Source organism: Caretta caretta, chromosome 23 (genome assembly GCF_965140235.1).
Source record: "Caretta caretta isolate rCarCar2 chromosome 23, rCarCar1.hap1, whole genome shotgun sequence".
Classification (NCBI taxonomy): domain Eukaryota; kingdom Metazoa; phylum Chordata; order Testudines; family Cheloniidae; genus Caretta; species Caretta caretta.
Window position 1 is genome coordinate 10415326 of NC_134228.1, and position 23443 is coordinate 10438768.

General features: G+C 41.5%; 1 protein-coding gene and 1 pseudogene across 1 annotated transcript in view; both read right to left on the bottom strand.

Moving 5' to 3' along the window:
* The window catches only part of LOC125629377 (butyrophilin-like protein 2), a 28173-nt gene extending 13636 nt beyond the window's left edge, over positions 1-14537 (bottom strand). The window contains exons 1-5 of the mRNA XM_075122305.1: positions 14504-14537; positions 12515-12865; positions 11010-11294; positions 9918-10346; positions 4163-4438 (exon numbers count right to left, since the gene is read on the bottom strand). Coding sequence (XP_074978406.1) covers positions 4163-4438; positions 9918-10346; positions 11010-11294; positions 12515-12865; positions 14504-14537 — 1375 coding nt within the window. The remainder of the gene's footprint in view (positions 1-4162; positions 4439-9917; positions 10347-11009; positions 11295-12514; positions 12866-14503) is intronic.
* Positions 14538-19511: 4974 nt separating this feature from the next.
* LOC142069834 (erythroid membrane-associated protein-like) lies at positions 19512-22560 on the bottom strand (annotated as a pseudogene).
* Positions 22561-23443: the final 883 nt, after the last annotated feature.

Consider the following 23443-nt stretch of genomic DNA (forward strand, 5'->3'; position numbering starts at 1 on the left):
AATTACAGAACCACTTATATTGAAAATATGCCCTGTGCTGATCACTTTACAAAAATCATCTATGCAGTGTTGTAGCTGTGTCGGTCCCAGGATATTAGAGAGACAAGGTGGGTGAGTAATATCTTTTACTGGACTGACTTCTTGGTGAGAGAGACAGGTCTGAGGAAGAGCTCTATGGAGCTCGAAAACTCTCACCAAGAGAAGATGGTACAATAAAAGTGTAACCGCCAAGGCGCTTACCTAGGTTCCTGGGGCTCTGTGTGCTAGTAATTCAGGGAGAGGCACTGTCCCTGAGAGGAAGGGGGGCCAAGGGCAGATTCAGAGCCTGTTGGCAGCTAAGAGAGAGACACTATTTAGAGCATCAGGAGCCTAGTCAGTGTGGGGAGAGTAGCAGCTCTGCCTGCTCAGAGGAGTGGCAGTGTCTGAGAGAAAGGAGGGGGAAGAGTCAAATGACTGACAAGTGAAAGCCCAGGAAAAAAAAACTAACCTTACACATAGGAAGTGAGATGCCCTCCCCTGGGAGCCCTGGAGAGGGGAGGAGCCATTTTTGAGGAGTCTGGGGTCAGCCACAGAAAGGGTGGGACTGGCTGTGGGGGCTGGTGAGTCCCAGGCCTGCATGCAGAGCCCCCTGAGAACTGGCATCTGGGCACCTGGCAGCAAAATCCCACAGCTTGGTCCTTTCCCTCTTCAAGGTGACTCCAGGTCTGTAGCATTCTGTTGGGAAAACTTACCACCCAGCCAGGCTGAGTTAGCCTTTCAGCTAACTCAGCCTGGGAAAAGCAGTCACCACATGGCATCTCTGCTCTGGCTGTTGGTTCAGGGCTGCCTCCTGCTGTGAGTGTGTCTGAGCACTAGGGTGGGAGACTTAAGTGAGGATTTTAGTAGAGCTGTTGTAATCTGCACCTTGAGCCTTGCACCCCTTTGTGGTGAGGGGAAATCCTGGGACCAGAAGTAGCCCAACTCCTGCCAGCAGCGATCATCAGCCCCTCTGCTGTGACTGAGGAGGCCAGATCCATCTCTGAACCTGAGGATCATTCATGGAGTTGTGAGTGCGCCATCCTTTAGTTAGATAGTCAGGGAGATTGTTTGAGAGACCCCCAACTCCCTGAACTGTGTCCTCAAGCCAGCAGGTAAGGGTTTGGAGATTTCACTACCTGCTGCCTATTAAACATGTGGAGGAACTTACCGCCTTATCCCACATGTGAGTCGTTTGGGCTGCACTGAGCCCATTTAGCCAAATTGCTAACTGCTGCTGCACAGAAGATATCGTTGTCACAGGTCATCAAATGTCCTTACAAAGTACACATACTAACAGGACTCTAATTTTTATGGGTATTATCAGTATGGGGATAAAAAAATGATGTCTGTTTGGGGAAATTCATGGATATTATCAGTATGGGCACCGGTGACCTGGAGAGTAGGGTTTTACACAGTTATGTTATATTTACTTCCTGTTTAATATAATTACTTTGTTGAATATGTTGTGTTCGTTTGTGTTATTTCTTGGGAGACTCCAACTATCTGGCATGTAAGTGGGAGTTACTCTGTGGTTAGAATGTTCTTTCTAAGCTGCCCTGGTGACCTTGCCAGGAATGCAGGAATGTGTGAGGGGGACCAAATAAATTCATACAGGAAGAAAACAAAGAAGTTACACACTGCTGAGCTGGAGGTGGGATCCAGATGAACCCAGGCATGTCCATCAAAACTTGTAAGGAGACTTGCACTAAAGGAGGTAATTGGGTAGATAGAGGATATTATAGAAGATATTACCTCACCCACCTTGTCTCGTGAATAATCTAGTCACATAACATAAACAATACCACATAAATACAATGCATTTGTGAACATTCTGAATTCCCAATTTTGTTAAAAAAATCAGCAGTTTTGCCTGAAAAAAATTAGGTTTGGGGTGTCTAATAAAACATCGAAAAAGATAGAGGGAAGCAGACACTTTCGACACAAAAATTAATTTGGTCAAAACCCCAATTTTCTACCAAAAATAGTTTTGATGGAAAAAATTTTGACCAGCCCTAGTACAATATGAGTGATTTGCAGCATTTGACCAAAATATTCAAAGTTGGGACCTAAAGAGAGACTCCAAAATAAAAGGTTTCAGAGTAGCAGCCGTGTTAGTCTGTATTTGCAAAAAGAAAAAGAGTACTGGTGGCACCTTAGAGACTAACAAATTTATTTGAGCATAAGGTTTCGTGAGCTACAGCTCACTTCATTGTGAGCTGTAGCTCACAAAACCTTATGCTCAAATAAATTTGTTAGTCTCTTAGGTGCCACCAGTACTCCTTTTCTTTTTGCAAAATAAAAGCAGATATTCTTGAGTGCTGTTCACACGCTGCTCCCATAGACTTCCATGGCATATGCGTGGGCGCAACAACTCCGAAAATGAGGTCACTTATCTGGGTACATAAATATGGCTGAAATTCATCCCAAAATGTTTAAGCAATTGGTGTTTGTGATAAGCTCTAGGTTTTGAGGGCAGTGTGTGTGAGAGTGTATGTGTTTTTGAGAGAAAGAAATACACAGGTGATGGGAAGAGTAGTTGTAGTCGCTCTCTGATCCGACTGTATACATATATGTACTATTTACTATTCCAGTAGCTCCTTTCCTAGACCATTGATGAAACTGTTGGCAGGTAGCTACCCCTCCTTGGTGTGCACCCACTAAGCAATCTCTCATCCTGAGTGACCCCATAACAGAGGAAAGGCCAAATTCTATCCTGACTGGCAAAAGCTGCAACACTTTGAATGAGATTGAACAAATCCCTCTCGAAGTAGAAATGCCTCACCCATCATAGACATGCAGTCACATCTGAGAGGAGTGCAGATGCAGTTCTACATCAGAAACACTGCATGCTGTGGTGTGATCATTCTGCAAGCCCTTCATCTGTTAGACTCCCATAGATTTGAAGAGCATCCATTTGCCCCTTTAATCCATTCTCAGCCACAATCAAAACTAACACTGCAAGATGATACGATGGGAGATGAGGGTGCTGAGCAGGTCACAGACATGTGGTCAGCATCTTGAAGAATAGAGTCCTGTCATAAATATAAAGGGAAGGGTAAACCCCTTTGAAATCCCTCCTGGCCAGGGGAAAGCTCCTCTCACCTGTAAAGGGTTAAGAAGCTAAAGGTAACCTCGCTGGCACCTGACCAAAATGACCAATGAGGAGACAAGATATTTTCAAAAGCTGGGAGGAGGGAGAGAAATAAAGGGTCTGTGTCTGTCTGTATGCTGGGTCTTTGCTGGGGATAGACCAGGAATGGAGTCTTAGAACTTTTAGTAAGTAATCTAGCTAGGTATGTGTTAGATTATGATTTATTTAAATGGCTGAGAAAAGAATTGTGCTGAATAGAATAACTATTTCTGTCTGTGTATCTTTTTTGTAACTTAAGGTTTTGCCTAGAGGGGTTCTCTATGTTTTTGAATCTAATTACCCTGTAAGATATCTACCATCCTGATTTTACAGGGGGGATTTCTTTATTTCTATTTACTTCTATTTTTTATTAAAAGTCTTCTTGTAAAAAACTGAATGCTTTTTCATTGTTCTCAGATCCAAGGATTTGGGTCTGTGGTCACCTATGCAAATTGGTGAGGCTTTTTAGCCAACATTTCCCAGGAAAGGGGGGGTGCAAGTGTTGGGAGGATTGTTCATTGTTCTTAAGATCCAAGGGTCTGGGTCTGTAGTCACCTAGGCAAATTGGTGAGGCTTTTTACCAAACCTTGTCCAGGAAATGGGGTGCAAGGTTTTGGGAAGTATTTTGGGGGGAAGGACGCGTCCAAACAGCTCTTCCCCAGTAACCAGTATTAGTTTGGTGGTGGTAGCGGCCAGTCCAAGGACAACGGGTGGAATATTTTGTACCTTGGGGAAGTTTTGACCTAAGCTGGTAAAGATAAGCTTAGGAAGTTTTTCATGCAGGTCCCCACATCTGTACCCTAGAGTTCAGAGTGGGGGAGGAACCTTGACAGTCCTAACTTGTTACAGATGAATTATTTGGGGATAGATATGAGTTAAGATTCAGAATGTAAAGATTTGTGTTTGTTAGTAGGCAGGATGATGCCCCATAGACCAAATAAAAAAAGCAGTAACACTTGCTCAGAAGAGGGCAAGTTTTCTGGAATAATAATAATAACATACAAAGTTACATACCAAAGTCTTGAGCAGTTGATTGTTGAATCATCTCTGATTCTGTGTTGACGATGTCACAGGTAACCTTGGGAGTATCACATGACACAGCAATGGCGCTTGCTACTGTGAAAAGATTCTGCTCATCCTGCACTTCTGTTGTCTCAGCCAATGAGTTTATGCTTTGTCCTTTGTGATTTCTCCAGAAGACAATGGGCTTTGGATACCACCCTTTCCATTTACATTCATATTTGCAAACTTTCTGCAGATGCACTTGTAAAGAAGTTTCATTCCCTACCCCTGTAAAAAAGGCAGCATTATCACAATGGATGCATGTCTGACAATGCCGAGAGATGCTCAGAGAGGGTACAGTGTGAAAAGATCTCAGGGGCATCTACATATTTGTTCACTGTTTCATCTCAAAGCGAAGAGTGAATGTTTTGGTTAATATGATTTAAGATAAATCCCAGTGGAAACAATGGGAAATTGTTCTGCCTGAACAAAGATGAAGGTTCAAGTATTGCTCTCATTTATACCTTTACAACCTCAGTGAAGCTAATAGTTCTGCATGGATGGCAGAATTTGCCCAGAATATTTACACTGAGCAGAATGTGCTCTACAAAGAGAAAGACTGAGCTCCAGCCAAATCCCCAATCACTGCCCCTTTACATAGTGTCTCTCACCCTGAATAACCCATCACACTTTACAAACTTTAAAAGAAAAAAATAAACCAAAAATAAGCTTTAGTGTGAAAAGATGGACACATATCGCTGTTCTCTGTCATTAACAGATGGCTGCCATACTAACCCTGGCATAGTTCAGCAAAAAGGCACATGAAGGACTCATTTTGTGTAGGAAGAAGGGGGTTCAATTGCCACCTTCTGCTTATAGATAAATAGGTTATGTTAATAAGATGGCAGAAAAAGAAAGAAAATATGTGGAATTGCCACAGGACTCTATCTGCAGTTAAATGACCGTAACCTGCTGTACGCCAATATATTACACTAGGGTTACAGAATCCTATACCTGTTCCAACCCTGTTCTGAAGCCCACTCCTTCCTGGCCCCTCAAGAACCAGTGTATCTTGTATATCTCTTTATTCTGAATTTTAACTTCACACACTAAGAGAAAACTACAATTCCATCGTAACTCATTTGCTACTCTCAGCCTTTGGTTTTGTGTATTTGCTTTTGTATCTCTTCAATAACACCTAGATCCATCAACACGTAGATAAGTGAGTTCAAGTTTCCAGATGAGCAATTCAGAAAACAAAATTACATGAATGGACAAAAAATGTTTGTGAAACAGCTAGATTAAAGTAGGGAAGGGACGGACAGAGAGTGGGCCAGGAGGAAGTGGCAGCAGAGGTGGATGGCACAGGGGCTCCTCCTTTGCTGCATGTGCTTCCACCTGCATTGATCTGCCTGTCTAGACATGTCATCTGATTCCTTAGTTGAAACTGAGGAAAAAAATGTTGTTCTTCTGAGGGCTAGTGTACACAAACTCAGGGATTTCAGCAGTGCCCTTGAATCTTTTAGTGTTGGCAGTGCTTTATCCATCTTCAAAGAAAATAAACTACAATCCATAAAAGGGAGCTCTTCAATGGTCTGTTGTATTTCTACAGAAATCCCCAATGACTGAAACCATGATGAGCAACAGATGGTAACTGCCATTGCCATGACTCTGGCAGCTGACTTGGCCACATCCAGAGAAGCCAGCAATGCAGACCTTGCAACCAGTTGACCTTCCAGCAGGAGGGATCAGCAATTAAAACTACCCTTTAAGCTGTGGTGTGCGAAAGCAAAGGTGTCTGGGCTCTAGATTGTTATGCCCTGAACAACTGAAACACCTCTGTGCAGTATGCCCTGTTTACAGCAAAGCTGCCCTTCTGCTTTTGCCCTGAGACCTGGACTGCTTCAAGCCAGAACAACTGTGGGTTCAAATTGAATGTGGTAATATAATGATTTTTTATCATATTCTTAGGTGACCATTTCATATCACCTCATGGAAGGCAGCTCCAGAAAATATCATGCTGACAACTGAAGCCTGAACTGCTAAGGAGAAAACAATTCTCACTAGAGAGTGGTTCTGAAAGAAGATGCTAGACTTGCATAAAGCATTCAGCATCCTGAAGGACAAAGTCCGAACTGACATGGGGTTGGGGATAGAGATAGAGATGACCTAAGAAGACAGCTCAGAATATAAGCCTCCATGGTTATTGGTAGGCATCATAATGTAATACGTAAGGGCCAAATAGAACAAGAACCCCATTGTATGCCTGGAACAGCCTGTAAACACTAGCAACAAGAATTAACAAAGTGAAAAAAATAGCTTGGTATAAAAAAGTTACATAGCAAACTGGTGGGTGCTTGATTCTTGACTGATCTTTAATTCTGTAAAAGGAAAAGGAGTACTTGTGGCACCTTAGAGACTAACAAATTTATTTGAGCATAAGCTTTCGTGAGCTACAGCTCACTTAGCTCATGAAAGCTTATGCTCAAATAAATTTGTTAGTCTCTAAGGTGCTACAAGTACTCCTTTTCTTTTTGCGAATACAGACTAACACAGCTGCTACTCTGAAACCTTTAATTCTGTGTTGATGATGGTGCAGGTAACCTCAGAGGTCACACATGGCACAGTAATGGAGCTCTCTGCTGTGAAAATCATAGAATACAAGGGTTGGAAGGGACCTCAGGAGGTCATCTAGTCCAACCCCCTGCTCAAAGCAGGACCAATCCCCATTTTTTGCCCCAGATCCCTAAATGGCCCCCTCAAGGATTGAACTCACAACCCTGGGTTTAGCAGGCCAATGCTCAAACCACTGAGCTATCCCTCCCCCTCCCAAAGGATGACCAAAAGTTTCTGGTCATCCTCTCTTAGGGTTGTCTTAGCCTTTGAGGTTATGTTTCCCCCTTTGGGATTCCTCCAAAGGACTTTAGGTTTTGGATACCATCCTCCTGATTTACATCTATACCTACATACATTCTCCTTCTGATCCATTTGCAGAGATGGTTTATCCCCTAACCCTGTAAGAAAGGCTTCCTTATCACAATGAAAAAACATCTTCTAGTGCAGAGAAATGGAAAAGAAAATGTTCAGGAAGGACACATTGCTAAGAGATCTCAGCAACATGACATCTGGATATTTATTCACTGCTTCACCCCAAATCAGTTTTCCTTTTTATACCAAAAAAGGTGTGTGTGTATGCTGGTGGATTATTTTAATAGTGATTTAACATAAACACATTGGGTAAAATATTGAGAAGACAGAAGTTGCTCTCATTTACTATCGTATGACCTTTCTGAAGTCTGTAGTGCTACAGGGGTTTAACTAAGGGCAGAATTTGCCCATACAAGCTTTCACTAAGAAGAATGTACTCCACCAAGAGAAAATCTTAGCTCCCATCAGTGTACAAATAATTTATCTCTATATATATCACATTGTCAATCATTATTATTGATACCACATATTAATATTCATTAAGCACACAATTTCAATATAACATTATACTGTATACACATTTCTCGTAGTTACATGCCCAGAATGGACGCATGTATTTTTTATAATCCTGTTCATTAATGCTAACTATCCTATAATACTTAAAAGCTGACTTCAGTTTTGGCATTAGAAAATAAGAAACTTGTCAAAGGCAAAACACATTAATGTTTTGCCCATATACAAGCAGGAGACTGGTACCTGGAATGGTTGTATCCAAAACAAAGATAAGGAAGATACAAAACAGCTAGTTAAGGAACCGGGATGAATTGTTGGGTTGGATTTTAGTGATGTGTAAAGAGTTTTTTAACTTGTAAAATCATCTTATGAATACTCCAGGCTGAAATGTGTAACTTTGGAAACACAATGCGTAAGGCAAATTTAACAACAATGCATGAGACAGCGTCCCCAAAACAGGTACCACATTGAACCTTTCTTCCTGTGCCACGCTATTATTGACTTTTAGCAATTAACCTGACTGACATTGGTTATTTTGTATTTTGAATATATTTCATACCGAATCAAAGTGTGGTTTAGCAATAGACTATACAATTTACCAGCACTTCCCTTCCTAGATACAATCACTTCATAATAACCTTTTATAGACAGTAGCAGAAAAATAGCTGGTTACTGGTAGTAGAAATTTCCTCATACAAGGATGGCATGGGTCAACCATTGCTCTAGTGCTTGCTCCATAGGTAAAAAGTATTTTTTAAAAATATCTTAAAACTGATCAGAATTCTATAGAAAGGAAGGATGGGCTTACGGTTAAGGCTTTCATTGGACTAGGATGCAGATGATCTGGGCTCTGTTCTTGGTTCTACCACAGACTACCAGTGCGACTTGGGGCAAGTCACTTACTCTCAGTTCTTTAGTTCCCCTTCTATAAAATGGGAATTATAACACTTCCTTTCTTCCACCCATTGTCTGTCTTGCCTATTTCATTATAAACTTTTTGGGTCAGGGACTCTTTCTTAGCCTGTCTGTCTCGCACAAATAATAATAATAATAACCACTTTCAAAGGTGATTTATGTACTTCTGAGCCTAAAGGCAGGTCTGCACTTAAAATGCAGGATTGGTGCAGCTACACCGATGCAGCTACGCTGCTGTAGCATTTAAATGAAGACACTCCTACATCTAATTGGCATAGTTAATACATCTCCCCAAGAGGCAATGGCTATATCGGTGGGAGAAGCTCTTCCATCGACACAGCACTGTGTACACTGGGGGTTAGGTCAGTATAACTACGTCGCATGGGGTGTGGATTTTTCATACCCCTGAGTGACATAGTTATACTGACATAGATCTATAGTGTAGACCCAGCCTAAGTCTCCTGAAAAATTAATGGGATTTAGTCTCCAAAGTATCTAAGGGCTTGTCTGCTTGGGAACACTCAGGAAGGTTGATCTGAATCAACTTTTAAAATGGATTAGTTAAACCACAGTAAACCCATGTGGATGTTCTTATTCAGAATTAAAGTGGCCTTAATTTGATTTAGCTTAGTTCACAAATCGAATTCAGGCAACTTTAATTCTGAATAGAGATGTCCACACAGGGGGTTAATGAAATTTAACTAATCCACTTTACATTCAAATTTTAGTTAATTGGGATTAATTTTCCAGAGTGCCTCTGTGTAGACAACAACTAAGTAACTTTTGAAAATGGGACTCAAGATCCTAAATCTTTTTGCCACTTTTGAAAATTTTATCCTCATGGAATAAAATGTATTTTTTCAACCTGAGTGTGGAAAGAAAAACATCTGTTCTCTGTTGTAAACAAATTGTTGCCATAATAACTCTCATAATAACTTCTTGAGGTCCTTTCCAGCCGTACATTTCTTTGATTGTATGTTGTTATGGCTTCTACTTCTTCTTCTTATTATTATTATTATACTTCAAAAAGGCTTGTTAAAAAGTAGTTTAAATTTCACTCTCACATCCCTTTAATTTTGGGGAAATAGATTTACTAATACGGCTCCAAGAATTGTCATTTTAAAGGAAAATAAAGGGGAGAGTGATTATTATTGATACCTCTTCTAATAGCAGACAGTCTGAAATCACTTCTGAAATCAGGAAACTGATCTCACAGTGAGATGCATTAGACCATGTAGTAGCTTCCCAATGGAAGAAGTGGAAACTCCATTATTTAGGAGTTTTAAAGCAATAATAGACAAAGCAATAGAAAATGTGCTGTAGAGAAGGGACAAACCCATGCTGGCTCTTGGGGAGATAGAATAACAGAGTTCTGCTACATTTGCTTTCTCCAGTTCCAGGCTTTTCTTACCTATAACCAAGACTTCAATGATGATCTCTCTGTGAAAAAAGTTGGCTGAGGCAGAGCATACATATTTCCCTTCATCTTCCACCTGAATATTATTCAGTTTCAGAGAAATATTTCCTTTCCCAAACTCTTTTCCTTTAAAAACTTCTGCCTTTTTTTCATATTCCTTCCTGAGCCATTCTCTGCTGTTGTCTCCATTTGGAGACAAATAGCTCATTGGGCATTTGTCACTCTGTGAATAAGAATTAACCAGGGGGCTGCTTTCATCATAGAGATAGAAATAGATTATCTTATCCTTTCCAGGTCCAACTTTCCTCCATTGCAACTCCATGCTAGGGGGCAGATGTTTCGTAATCAGCCGGCAGGGAAGAATGGCATTTTCTCCAGTTACAGTGGTAATTATGTCATATTCTGCCTCCACATCAAAGAAACCTGAAAAATGTTCAGGGGGTTATATTTGTACCAGCAGCACATAATGCCTCATATTAATGTCCAAGAGAGAGAGTGAAAAAGAGGCAGCCCTAATTCTCCTCTTATTGATACTGTTTCTACAATAGTGTAAATTCATTAGCTTCAGGGGGTCAATCCTAATATACACACAGATAAGTGAAAAGAGAATCAGAGTTCTACTATCTTTTACATCTGTGGTGAACTCAAGAATAGTATTTGAAAAGAAATGCTGAGTTGTACAGGTCTTCACTATGCTGTACCAAAGGCTTGTCTACACAGTGGGGTAATGGGCACTACAGAAGTGTAATTAATAAAGTGCACCAATGTGTTGTTCATTAATTGCTCTGTGTAGACCTTGATGATGCACACTAAAAGTTCCCTAGTGTGATTTACCATATTACTGTTTCAAACAATAATACAGTAAAGCACACCAGGGAAACTTTAGTGAGTACCAGCTGGATGTCTACATGGACTAATTAACGTGCAACCCATTAATACACTTTAGAAATCACACCCCAATAATGCGTGTTGGTGCTCCATGTAGGCAAGCCTTGAATGACATGGTTGGCCACAAGGCAGATGCGTTTAGCCCGATTTCGTAAGTAACAGCAGGAATATTTACTTTGACAGTACTGCATCTCTTACCTGAAATTGCAATAACTTTTTTGCGGTGCCTCTTCAGCAAGGGGTTTCTTATAGTGCATGAGATAGTGTCAGAAGCAGTATCTGCGACCCTGAGCGTACTGTGGATTTGATACAGATCTGTCCCATCTTTTTGGATTCTTGTTTCAGCCATAGCAGTTATGTTTTGTCCTGTGCTGTCAGTCCAGCATACTTCAGGTTGTGGGTACCACCCTTGGGACGTACACCTCAGAGTGACTGAATTATTCTGCTGATGGTCTATAGTTAGGCGAGGTGCAGATCCAAAACCTAGAGTGAAAACCAATTTCAGAAAATGTTAAACAGGCTGAAGAACTAGCTAACAAACCAAACAAAGAGTGCTAATGATGAATGATCACCACTATCATTACAGTCGCCATGACCTATTGAATCTACACTATAATTTTGCATTTCCAAATATCTTAAATTCATGCAGAGAGATTTCCACCTCAAGAGATCACCAAACACTTCACAAGCTGATCCCAAACTGTATCTAGACATGACTACATCATATGTATGTGACAGCTTCACTTTTGGGATGGTAGAAGGTCAATAAGGAAACAGTATTTTCAGAAAAGGGGAGATCCACCTTTGTGCTCCCCATATTTTGGACTCATTCAGGGGCTCTGCTAGGTCCCAATGTAAGTCATAGCAACCTTAGGGCTATTCTACCTTACACTTTGCTTCCCATGGTCCCCTATGATCCCTGGGTAGCAGAGCATAGCCAAAGCACAGTGTGCTCCAGCCATACCCCTACCAGCCCTTAGCCTGCTCCCTCTCTCCCACAACCCTGATATGCCCCTTACACCACGTCCAGAAGCAAGGCCACTATAGAGCCCTTACATCAGCGCTACACTGGCCAAGGAGAACCTTCTCTGTACAAGGGGTAATGTCAGCGGTTCATTTCCCTGTAAAAGGGCCTTTGTGTAACTGAGAATCAGGCACGGTGCATACAAACCACAGGTTGACAATGACCTCACAATCCCACCGGACTCTGTAATTTATTGCCTGGATGCATATGTGCGTGTGACGGGAGGTAATGGCCCAGCTTTGCCCCTGCGCTTTATTCATTTTATTGCTGTTGTGCAACAGCAGCACACACAATGCAGGTGGATGAGGATTGCACATGCCACTAGCAAAAAGCCAGAGAAAAATGTACATGATGTGTTCATGTTGTGTGCATACACTGGGTATAATTTGCATATACTATCCGAGATGGACACCAAACTGCTGAAGCTTCCCTGACTCCCAGTCCTGCACTTCCTCTGCCCCCCTCCCATAACATTGCACACACATGGATGTTCATCTACAACAGATGCTGTTTCTCCTTCCCTTGCCAGCTGCTGAGCCCTCCATGTTGGGAGGAAAGGATTAAATGGAAATACAGCTGGCCACACACAGTGCACTGCAATGGAGAATTAGCGCCACTGTGATAAGTGCAGCATTGTTTACTGCCAGCAACACTTCTGTATGAACATATCCATGCTTACCTGCAACAATCACCAGGGCAATAGCTTCTTGATAGACACCATCGCTTGTCACCGCACACACATACTGCCCACTATCTTCTACTTGCACTGGAAAGAGCTTCACCGTAACGATTCCATTTTCATATCGTCCTCTGGGAGCGTCACTCCTGTGCTGGACCTCAACCCGGCCCAGCTCAGTACCATTTTCTGTGCTGTTGTAAAAATATAACGTCATATTTTTGCCCCTTTCCCATTTATACCAATGCACTTGAACGTTAGTGGGGTTGTGGCCTCCGGGCTGGCAGGACAACATCACACCTTGTCCAACCAAGGCAATTGCAGGATCAACATGTACAGTGACAGTAAAACCATCTGCAAGAAAGAAAATAAATCATGATCATCAATTTTCTTCAAAGGCTTGACATTGGTGTTGAGAGAACAAAAGAAAAACTAGACACAATTACTGAGACACAACAGCAGTATTATGTTTCATGGTAGAAATGTACCTCAGCTAACCTAATTATCCCCCTTCAGAATGGAGAGAGCATTTGAGGTTCTCACTAGTAGCTCAGCTATGCACAGATTTGAGCACGAGGTGGCGCAGACTGAACTTCTCAGGGGTCGGTGCAGGATGCATAGTCCCCCCTGAAGCTCCAGGCAGAGCAGAAGCCGGTGCCGTCATTAAAGATGTTACAGTGTGTTCTCCTCTCAGTGGCTGGCCAGCATGGGGAGGTGGACAGCAGAGCTAGGGTTAGACTTGGCAGAATTCTATTTTTTTAAATAATTTTGATGGATGATATCAATGTTTATTTTTAATCAATTTTTCTATTTTTATCTATTGAAATTTTAAGAGTTTTGCAGACTTATGGGTTTTATGAATATTTTTATTTGTATCAATTTAAATGTTCACAGATACAGGAAATTATGGAGGAGCACAGAATGGGGGCAGGCCAGACTATTATTTAATGACAGTATATTCTGGGATTCAAAAACTTAAAGTTTATAAGCATTAAAACACAATTGTCAACAGAATATATCAAAAGTGTAGCCTGAAATCAAACTCCAACTTCTTACTTTGTATCTCTGAATATTGAGCAGCAATGGAAGTATTTTTCATCGGTTTGTGTGCGTACAAAGCAATCAACATTTATCAACATTTACTGATAAAAATCTAAGCCTAGTTATTGTCCTGCTTTCTGCCCAACCCTTTTGGGTGGCTTGTGCCTCTGTAAGAAGTAGGAGGGAGAAGTCCCTGAGTACAGGAAAAGGAATTGTACCTGGCCACCATTGTGTGAAGTGTGGGTGTAACGATCTTTCTGCCACTTGGAATATTAACAATTATTCTGTTATTTTAGGCTTCTTCAAACAATACTCCTGGACAGGGTAAATGTCCCATCTAAGCATCAGTGTCACTGTGCTTTCATCCTGATATACGGCTCTCTGTACTTTTTCATAGGTTGAGGAGGTGACTAATGATAACTTTAGCACTGTGTAACAGACATGGAGTATGGTTAATCCCCCTGCTTAATGAAGCAGGGTCACTGAGACTTTACACACACCTGAGATCATGTAAAAACAACCAGGGAGGTAGACAGGCTCCAGCACACAATGATGTTAATCCCAGCTCAATGCCATAAGAGTTCCCAAATTCTCTTTGGGTTTCCCCTCTTCAGATTGCATCATGGTTTCCATACACACGGTTTACACAGGCAGCAATGTATACATTTATTTCCTGATCAGTAGTTAGGAAAAATGGTGCTCTTACCCCAAAGCCATTTCCCAATTATATAAACAAATGGGATGGCGATTGATTTGATCCATGCAGTCATTGTGAAGTGATTGCAGTCTTATCCATCCAACTCTCTGCTAAGGGAAATAAAAAACATTACAAACTGTAGCATGAGGTTTACACACAACTAGAGCTGGTCAGGAATTTTTCTACAGCGGGCCTGCATCAGAAAATGTTGATTTGTCAAAACCAAAATATTTCATGGAAACAGCACACCTCACCAGTTTCAGGAGAGTCTGGGCTTCCAGAATCCATGGTTCTGGGGTGGCTCCCCATGCAGCCCAGGGAGACTCCAGGAGTCGAGAGCACTCAGCTGCTTTATTTCATATTGGGAAAATTTAATCAAAACCATTTGATTTAAAAAAAATGTTTTTCTGAATTTCCTTTATGTGAGAAATTTCAAATTTTCCAGTTATGTTTCCAAATCAAAATTAAATTTTTTTCAAAATTTCAGAATTTACAATGGAATGGAAATTTTGAGTTTTGGCCAGCTCTGCACAAAACTGCATTCATTTTACATGGCCACTTCTACTTTCCTGAACAGTGAAACTCTAAGCTAAAATTATCTTTTGTGGAAGCAGATTGAGGGAAGAAAAGATAATTCATCTGATATTTAGTTAACCGGGGACACTTTCACCTGTCAGTGGCTCAAAAGCAGGCCAAGCTGTGGGTGACATAAATTCAGCACCATTCAATGACTCTTCTGAGCTATGCTGATTGTCCCAGACAAGTTTCTGATAGAAAAATGTTCCCATGAAAAAGTTAAAAAGCAAATGAGTAGTTATCTGGTCCTTTGCGGGACGGGGCTTATATAGACATGACATAACATTCCCCAAAGTGGTCTCTCTAGATCTTGGTTTGGGAATTTGTGCTTCTTCCTTTACTAATTCTGTTCAGATATTATCGAGAAATTTAGTCTCCATTAATCTCAAATGCACTGGCACTGATTTTTGGTTTTGCCAGTGGGTGCTCTGTCCCGAGAACCCGCTCCCACTCAGCTTCTTCCCCAGTGGCTCTGCCCCTACTCTGCCTTTTCCTGCCCCTGCTCTGCCCTCTCCCCCAAGTGCCTCCCACCTGCCACACGCTCCTTTCTGCCCCCTCCTGCCTTAAGGGCGAGTGATGGAGGAGGGGCGGAGAGGAGCAAGTGGTGGGAGCATTGGGAGAAGAGGTAGAGCAGGGGCAGAAAGAGGCGCAGCACGGGTGGGGCCATGGAGGAACAGGCCCAGTGGGGACAGGGCCTCAGGGCAGAGTGCAGGCAGGTCCATGGTCCTCGGGTGCTGAGCACCCCCTATTTTTTTACCATGAGTGCTTCAGCCCTGGAGCACCCATGGAGTCAGTGCCTAAGCTCAAATGGGAACTTTTCACAAACACAAAAACCATTTAAAAGAAAAAAAATTCGACTTCAAACTCAAACTTCAAATTTGCTGTATTTTTCCCCCAGAAATGCTGACTCAATATCTACTCAGATGACAGTCATGCACCTGGTATAAGACCCTATTTAAAGAGGAAGTATTGTAGAAGTAAGGACTGAAAGTCCCTATGAGCGAGCCTGGAAGAATCAGGCCATGTAGTACAATTTATGTGTGGCTACTGCAGTACTTTTCACGTCAAAGACTTCACAAACATACCCAACGCAAATATCAATTACTTCCTTGTTCAAAGAACAAAGTACAACGCTGCTAGAACAGGAATTTAACACTTCATTCACCTGAGACTACAACGGGAATTTGTTTAGACAAGCCCTGGTTAACACAATTGTAATTTGTCTAAGACAGCAGGGTTAATACACTGACCATTACAAGAACATACCACAATATATGTCACATCACGTCCAGTAGGATGTTACCCCTTCATACTGTGCTATAGTAGCAAATTGTATTGTCAGAGTGGGTACAGTCAATCTTCCTATTTCCAGTTACCCTAAATAAGAAAAGCTGGTTTATGCAATGATCACAATATTGACATTAGTGAAAAGTAAAAGGGCTGGGCTGAGACACTAGTTTCTTCCCCCGTCATCCCCAGAGCTGGCTTTAGACAACAGCTCCTCCCCCCATCACCCCCAGGGCCAGGCTGAAACATCAGTCCCTCCCCCAACCAACTGCCATTTGCCACCTGCCATGGAACCACCCATCCCCATGTGTCTTTGGGCTGGTTCCACCCGTCTCTGGTCCGGGTCCCACAGGCTGCAGGGGCCAGTTCATACCCAGCAGCCCCTGCCCAGATACAGCCCCCACACACACTCATCCCATGCAGACCCCCGACACCATGCAACACCCCCGCATCCCCCACCATGTGGAAAGGCATTCAGACCCACTGCCCCCCACAGAGATCCCAGCCCAGAGCCAGATGCACCCTGGTCCTGATGCCAGGGACAGCACTAGCCAGGGGGAGATAGACACAGGGCAGGGCAGCTGCCGCAGTGTTACGGTGGCAGGGGCAGGAGCTGATTTTTGTGGGTGGTGGGCAGTAAGTGCTTTTGGGGTGGTTGGGGGGAAGTGAGTAATTTTCGGGGTGGGAGGGGCAATGAGTGATTTTGGAGTGTGGTGGTAATGGGCAACAACTGATTTTGGGGAAGGGGCAATAAGTGATTTCTGGGGACAGGGCAGGGGACTGTGACTGTCTCGTGGTGGGGAAATAAGTGTGTGTGTGTGTGTGTGTGTGTGTGTGTTAGGCTCCTAGAACATCACTGTAATCCAAAAGTCGGTGTTTGGCATCCAGGATCCACATTCAACAAATGGAGGGAGGGACACGCCTTAAATTGAGATTCCCAAAAGCCCATGCACTAGGTGGCTCTTCGTTTAAACTAGCCAATGGGGGAGGCCTAGGTGAGTGATGTGCGCTAAGCCTTCCCCTCTCTCAGAGACAGGTGCCTAAAACTGGTTTGCGGTCAGGATTTATTGGTGACTCATGGGAATAAATTTTAGACAGTAGATTTTCCCTTTTTATGCTTAAAAGTCTTGTATGTTGTGAAGGCTATTTGTTTAAAAAATCCCCATGATGTAATCATGAGGGATAATAAACATATATTTGGTTTTGTTTCATTTCAAATTGAACTGTTCCATTTCTTAATAACCAGAACATCTTTAAAAAATCAAACATTTGGATTTCTACTTCTTCCACTTTCTTTCTCTTTTCCCCTTTTTTGCCACTGAATGCAATAGACTGATTTAGTGAGGTATAGGGTTTGTTTGCTTGTTTATTTTTTTCCTATGATTTTTTTTCTGCACTCTGTAACTTTGCAAAACAGCTGTCAGAAATAAGCTATTAAGAAATGAAACTGATTCATTTTAAGTTTTTTTATCAGTTTATTTCTTCAAGAGAAAATATGTCAAATTTCACAACATGTAAAATAACTCATTTCTTCTCAGCAGTGGGTGAATGCATCCTCTTCATCAGAATTTTTGGTACTTGTGTCTCTATTAAGCAGAATTTATCCCTATATAACCCTTCCAGGATGCACATGCTCCCTGGTACAGTTTCCAATACAGCAACCAACCTTGTTTAAAATCACTCCAATTAAATGGACTAAACTGTTTCAGCTATAGTTAAATTTGGTTCTTTCTAGTATTTTCTTTTAACACACTTTGTTGGGAAAGGATTGGTAACAGATGGAAATCTTTATTTTAAGGCACAGAAAGGAAATGTGATTTGGGTGCCTAAATCCCTTTAGAACTCCCAATCTAATGCATTCCTCCCCAAATGCAAATACAGGTCTAGATGCTGAGCTCTATTTTGCTGCTAAGTAAGGAGGGGAGGTTAGGGTCTCTTCTTTCCCACCAAGTCTTGATTGTGTAATGCACACAATATGTATAGACAGGGGAAATGCAGGGCTGCAAAATTCCGGGGGGAATGCTGGGAGAAGGGCTGACCAAAATTTGTCCATAAAAACATTTTTTTTTATAAAAAATGAACTTTTTGAAAACACAAAACATTTCATAGAAAAGGTCTGCTTTCCTAGAAAAGTTCTGATTTTTCACCAGAATGCTGAAAATATGAAAACTGAACATTTTCATCGAAAACCCAAAGATTTCCCAGTTTGTGGCCAGAAAATATTCAACCGTCAGCAGTTTTTGGCTGAAATATTTGTTTTTCAGAATTTTGATATTTTGGTCAAAAAATCAAATGTTTTCTGCTAAAAAATTACCAGAAATTATATGGGTTTTTTTCATCTTCACACTCATTTTCTGCTGAAGGGGGCAGATTGCCTCCTAGGACTCCCTGGTGCTCAGGGATCTAGCACTCCAAACTACACTCCTACACGGGATGCAGACTATTCCCCTCTGAATGACTGGCCCGCTGGGTTAAAAAGGGCCAGAACCATGGCAGGGGTAGAACCACCGCTGTAAAGATAGTGCTCAGTTTTGAATGTCTGTAGTAGTGCTGAGCAAATTATGCACAGAAGGTAACATATTTATATCTTTTTCTGTTGGTGAATTATCTGTGAGCATTTCTCACTTTTCACAAACCTATTCACGATTCAGAGTTATTTTCCAAATAATTGCAACAAAACAATTCTTGGCTGTGAGCTATTCAATGTGAGTAACTGACATTTGATATTTGAGCTGCCCTGGTTAGAATTGTTTGGACGGATAAGCATTCTGTCTTGATTGGGTCCCGGGTTCAGCAAACCATCCCTATTCTGCAAAGAAATAGGGTTCACTAAAGTCTAAGGAACTTAAGTATAGTCTTAAATTTTGCTGAAGAAGGATGGCCTTTGCTGCATTCTGCCCTAGATGATCATATCATTTGACATCAAGTTTCTGGTGTGCATATTTGCATTTACTCATTCAAAATTTACTTTCCAACAATATTCTGTCATCTTTGCTTACAATTTATCATTTCCACTAACATTGCTGATAGTAAATTAGTTCACTAGATACCTGATGAAAGTGAACACAAAATGGACAAAAGCACAGCCCTCCTTTATTTGTTTTTTTATTCAAGTCAATATTTACTGAAAAATTATTGGTCCATTTGACCAGTCGTAGTTTTTACTCAGGTCATTTCACTGGCAATTTGCCTGGGTTGGGGTTATGAAGTATCTGTTTCGGCCTTTGGGCCATCTTCAAAAATGTTAAAATTGTACCATTCCCCCTTTCTCTCTCTCTCTTTCTCTCAGATTCTATATTAACTAATTAAACCCTTCCCTTTCTTCTATATTGGTTCAGGTTTCCTGGTTCCACTTTCTCCTCTCTCCTCAGATGGAGTGAATTTAAAATTCCCATAACTATTAGATCCAATGTTTGATTTCAGAGAGAGGTTAAGGGGCTGGGGACACTGACAGGGCAGATTCCTAGATATTGCTTATCACTGCCAGGATTGAAGAATGGGTACAGTTTTCCCTGAAACTCTTGAGTGATGGACACAACAGGGCACATTAGCTCTACATTATAGAATAATTCCCTCTTCCCAGTCCAGAAAAATGCCAACCACTGGGCATTTTTTATCCTCAGAGGTGATTGTGTCACTTTTCCAACTACAATGATATTGACCCTCAGACAGCCGCAAACTCCAGTATTCCTTCTCAGGAGGTTTCTCCATCTTCTCATTTTTCAGTTTCCCTCTTTCATTCTGAGTCAGCACTCCCAGCTCCCACTCTGGCTTGTCCCCCACCTCCACCTCCCAGTATTGTTTCTTCTCTGAAAATCCTTCATTTGCCACCACTATCAAATCCCTGCAGGCTTTCTTCTCTGTCGTGGAAATGACTCGATTTTTATCCTTGAGTGAAAGTTTGGGATGTTTACAGTCAGAATCCAGAGTGATGTTAACTGGAGGGAGGAATAAAAATGTTCATTTCATCAGTAACTAGAGACTTAGTAACTCTCACTGAAATAAACAAACAAATATCAAAGCTGGTGAGGAAAATTAAAGACACAGTAGAGAGACAAACAAAATATTAAATATCTCAGTAAAATGCACTACAACTGCCCAGAACAAGAGCATATGTAATATATGTATTAATATATGTAATAGCAAGGGCACATACAACCCTGGATGGTTATAGCATGAATTAACAAACACTCCTGGCCCAAATCATCTCCTCCCATAGTAAAAGCCATGGGCACAGAGAAAAGAAATCTTTGATCTCATAAGAACAGTCATAATGGGTCAGACCAATGGTCCATCCAGCCCAGTATCATGTCTTCTGACAGTCGCCAACGCCAGGTGCTTCAGAGGGAATGAACAGAATAGGGCAATTTTGAGTGATCCATCCCCTGCCATCAAGTCCCAGCATCTGGAAGTTGGAGGTTTAGGGACACCCAGAGCATAGGGTTCCATCCCTGACCATCTTGACTAATAGTCATTGATTGACCTGTCTTCCATGAACTTACTGAGCTCTTTTTTGAGCCCTTTTATAGTTTTGGCATTCACAACATCCCCTGGCAACAAGTTCCATGGATTGACTGTGCATTATGTGTGAAGAAGTACTTCCTTTTGTTTCTTTTAAACCTGCTGCCTATTGATTTCATAGAGTAAACCCTGGTATTTGTCTTATGTGAAGGAGTAAATAACACTTCCTTATTCACTTTCTCCACAGTAGTCACAATTTTATAGACCTTTATTATATCTCTGTCAAGGTTCCTCCCCCACTCTGAACTCTAGGGTACAGATGTGGGGACCTGCATGAAAAACCTCCTAAGCTTATCTTTACCAGCTTAGGTCAAAACTTCCCCAAGGTACAAAATATTCCACCCATCGTCCTTGGATTGGCCGCTACCACCACCAAACTAATACTGGTTACTGGGGAAGAGCTGTTTGGACGCGTCTTTCCCCCCAAAATACTTCCCAAAACCTTGCACCCCACTTCCTGGACAAGATTTGGTAAAAAGCCTCACCAATTTGCCTAGGTGACTACAGACCCAGACCCTTGGATCTTAAGAACAATGAACAATTACAGCTGTTCATAGACTCTAAGGAGAAAGCAAAGTGCAGATGCTTTCAGGCAGTTTGGCTTGCTGGGAATAACACAGTGTAGGCAGGGAACTGTGCAGTCTACAGAATCTCTGGTCAGGAGGGAGAGAGACATGGGTCTCTGGACAAGCATCTTGATGGCTGAGAAGCCAGGAGCCTTGAGCAGGTGTCCTCAAGGGACAATGGAGAGCACATAAAAATGCAGTGGCCTTGAACTGTGACATAGGGTACCTAGAGACAGGGGCTTTCGAAAATATGAATAAAATAAATAAGCAATGCTCATGTGAATTGTGTAAGAGAAAAAACAGATGTGTATTAAAGGAATGGATCACATTTCAAAAGATGCTTCAGGAAAATGTATTTAGCCATGCAACTGAACGGGAGCCAAAACATGAAGGTCCCTATTCTGCTTCCATTACTCACCTGATCCATGGATACCAATAGAGTTACTCACATGTGTAATGCCAGGAGCACTGGGTCCTAAGAACTTTCTTCACAATGGCAATTCATAGTCATTCATGATGGCAATGGAGTGTTAATGGACCAGGGAAAGAGAGTGGGAGAGACTACAGCCCAGTAGTTAGGATCTAGGAGTCCCAAGTTAAAGTCCCACATCCAATTACTATTTAATTATTTATAAGAAGTGGAACAGCTACCTCTAACATGGGGGACCCAAGCTTGCATCCACAATCCTCAACAAGCAAAGGATGCAACTGAACCTAGGTCTCCTACCTCCCTGCTGAGTGCCCTAACCACTAGGCTATAGCCTACAAGAGAGGCACAAGGGCCTCCCCCTTCAGCCATTTTGTGAATCTAGTCCTCCTTTCCTTTGTTTTTGTCAGAATGCCTGAACATCTAAATAAAATTTTTCAGGTTGAAATGAAACATTTTGGCTTTTTCAATGAAGTTGAAATTCTTCAGCTAACTCAACACAAATTCATGAATAGTTTCAGTAGACTGGAAACTCCTTTTTTCAACTGTTAAACTATTTGTCCTTACTCGCTCAACTACAGTCACCAATTCTTTTATCAACAAATATCGTCCCTTTTTTCTGTAGCTAGGTGCCTAGTCAAATCCCAGTCACATTGCTCTTTCAGGGCTGTTGAGCAGACTTTCTTTATTCCTTCTTTCAGAACTCAGGGCACCAAAAATATTTAATCAAAATATTAAACTTCTGGGAGAAAATAACCTGTGTATAATTCCAGATACAAGGCATCTTACCTGCATTGTTACGAGCCCTCCTGAAGTCTACAACAACAAAAAAAGAATTCAGAATTTCAGCTATAGCATATGGCTTATTTTACATTGAAATAATACAAGCTGTGTAATATTAAACATGGTCTTTCAACTCACCCAGCTCAGCCATGGCTTTTTCTGAAATGGAAAAAGATTGTTACATCATGCTTCTTCATTATTCCCTTGTTAATTCTGTTTTGTAGGAAATCATTACTCCTTACATGGAATTACTCAAGTAAAATAGACTCAGGTGAGTAAGGGTCAGGTTCTAAGGCCCCAAACCTGCAAAAATCTACATCCATGCTTAATTTTAGACACCGTGAGTCCATTGTGTTAAATGGAACAACTCAGTGTGTGTACAAATTTAAGCATTTGTCTAAATCTTTGCAGGATTGGGTCTAAACATTTATCTTTTTGCCATATTAGCTGCAATACAATATCTACTATGGTATGTTCAATGGCATCCTCATACAAACTAAACTATGCAAAAACGGTGGCTAAATCTTGAAGTCCATGTTGCATTTAAACAATGGGAATTTGCCTGAGTAAAAAAAATGTAATAAGAGAATAAGAGTCAGATTCGTAATGATATTAAGCACCTAAAGATGCAACTAGGTATCTAGTCGGATTTTGAAAAGAGGTTAGGTGTCTAATTCCCATTGGTTTCAATGAGAGTAAGGCACTTAGCATGATTTTCAGAAATGTCAAGGTGCCTATCTGTGTCTTTACAGAGTAAATACTTTTTTAAAATCTAGCCCTGGATTCTTTAGGATTTGACCGGCTGACCTGCTGCTTTAAAGTTCTCAGCTTTTTTGATGTATGAATATAGTGTTTTGCTTTGGTTGTTTTGCACTTGTCATAAATATATGTTAGGGGGCTTATTCCTTCACCCACTTACTTCCCTGGTCCTTCTCGCATGAACAGAGAGCAACAATACCCGAAGTCCAAAGGTGCAAACAATTCGATGTTTATTGGGGTGAACTTCCAGCAAGCATGATTCCAGTTTCCTTCCT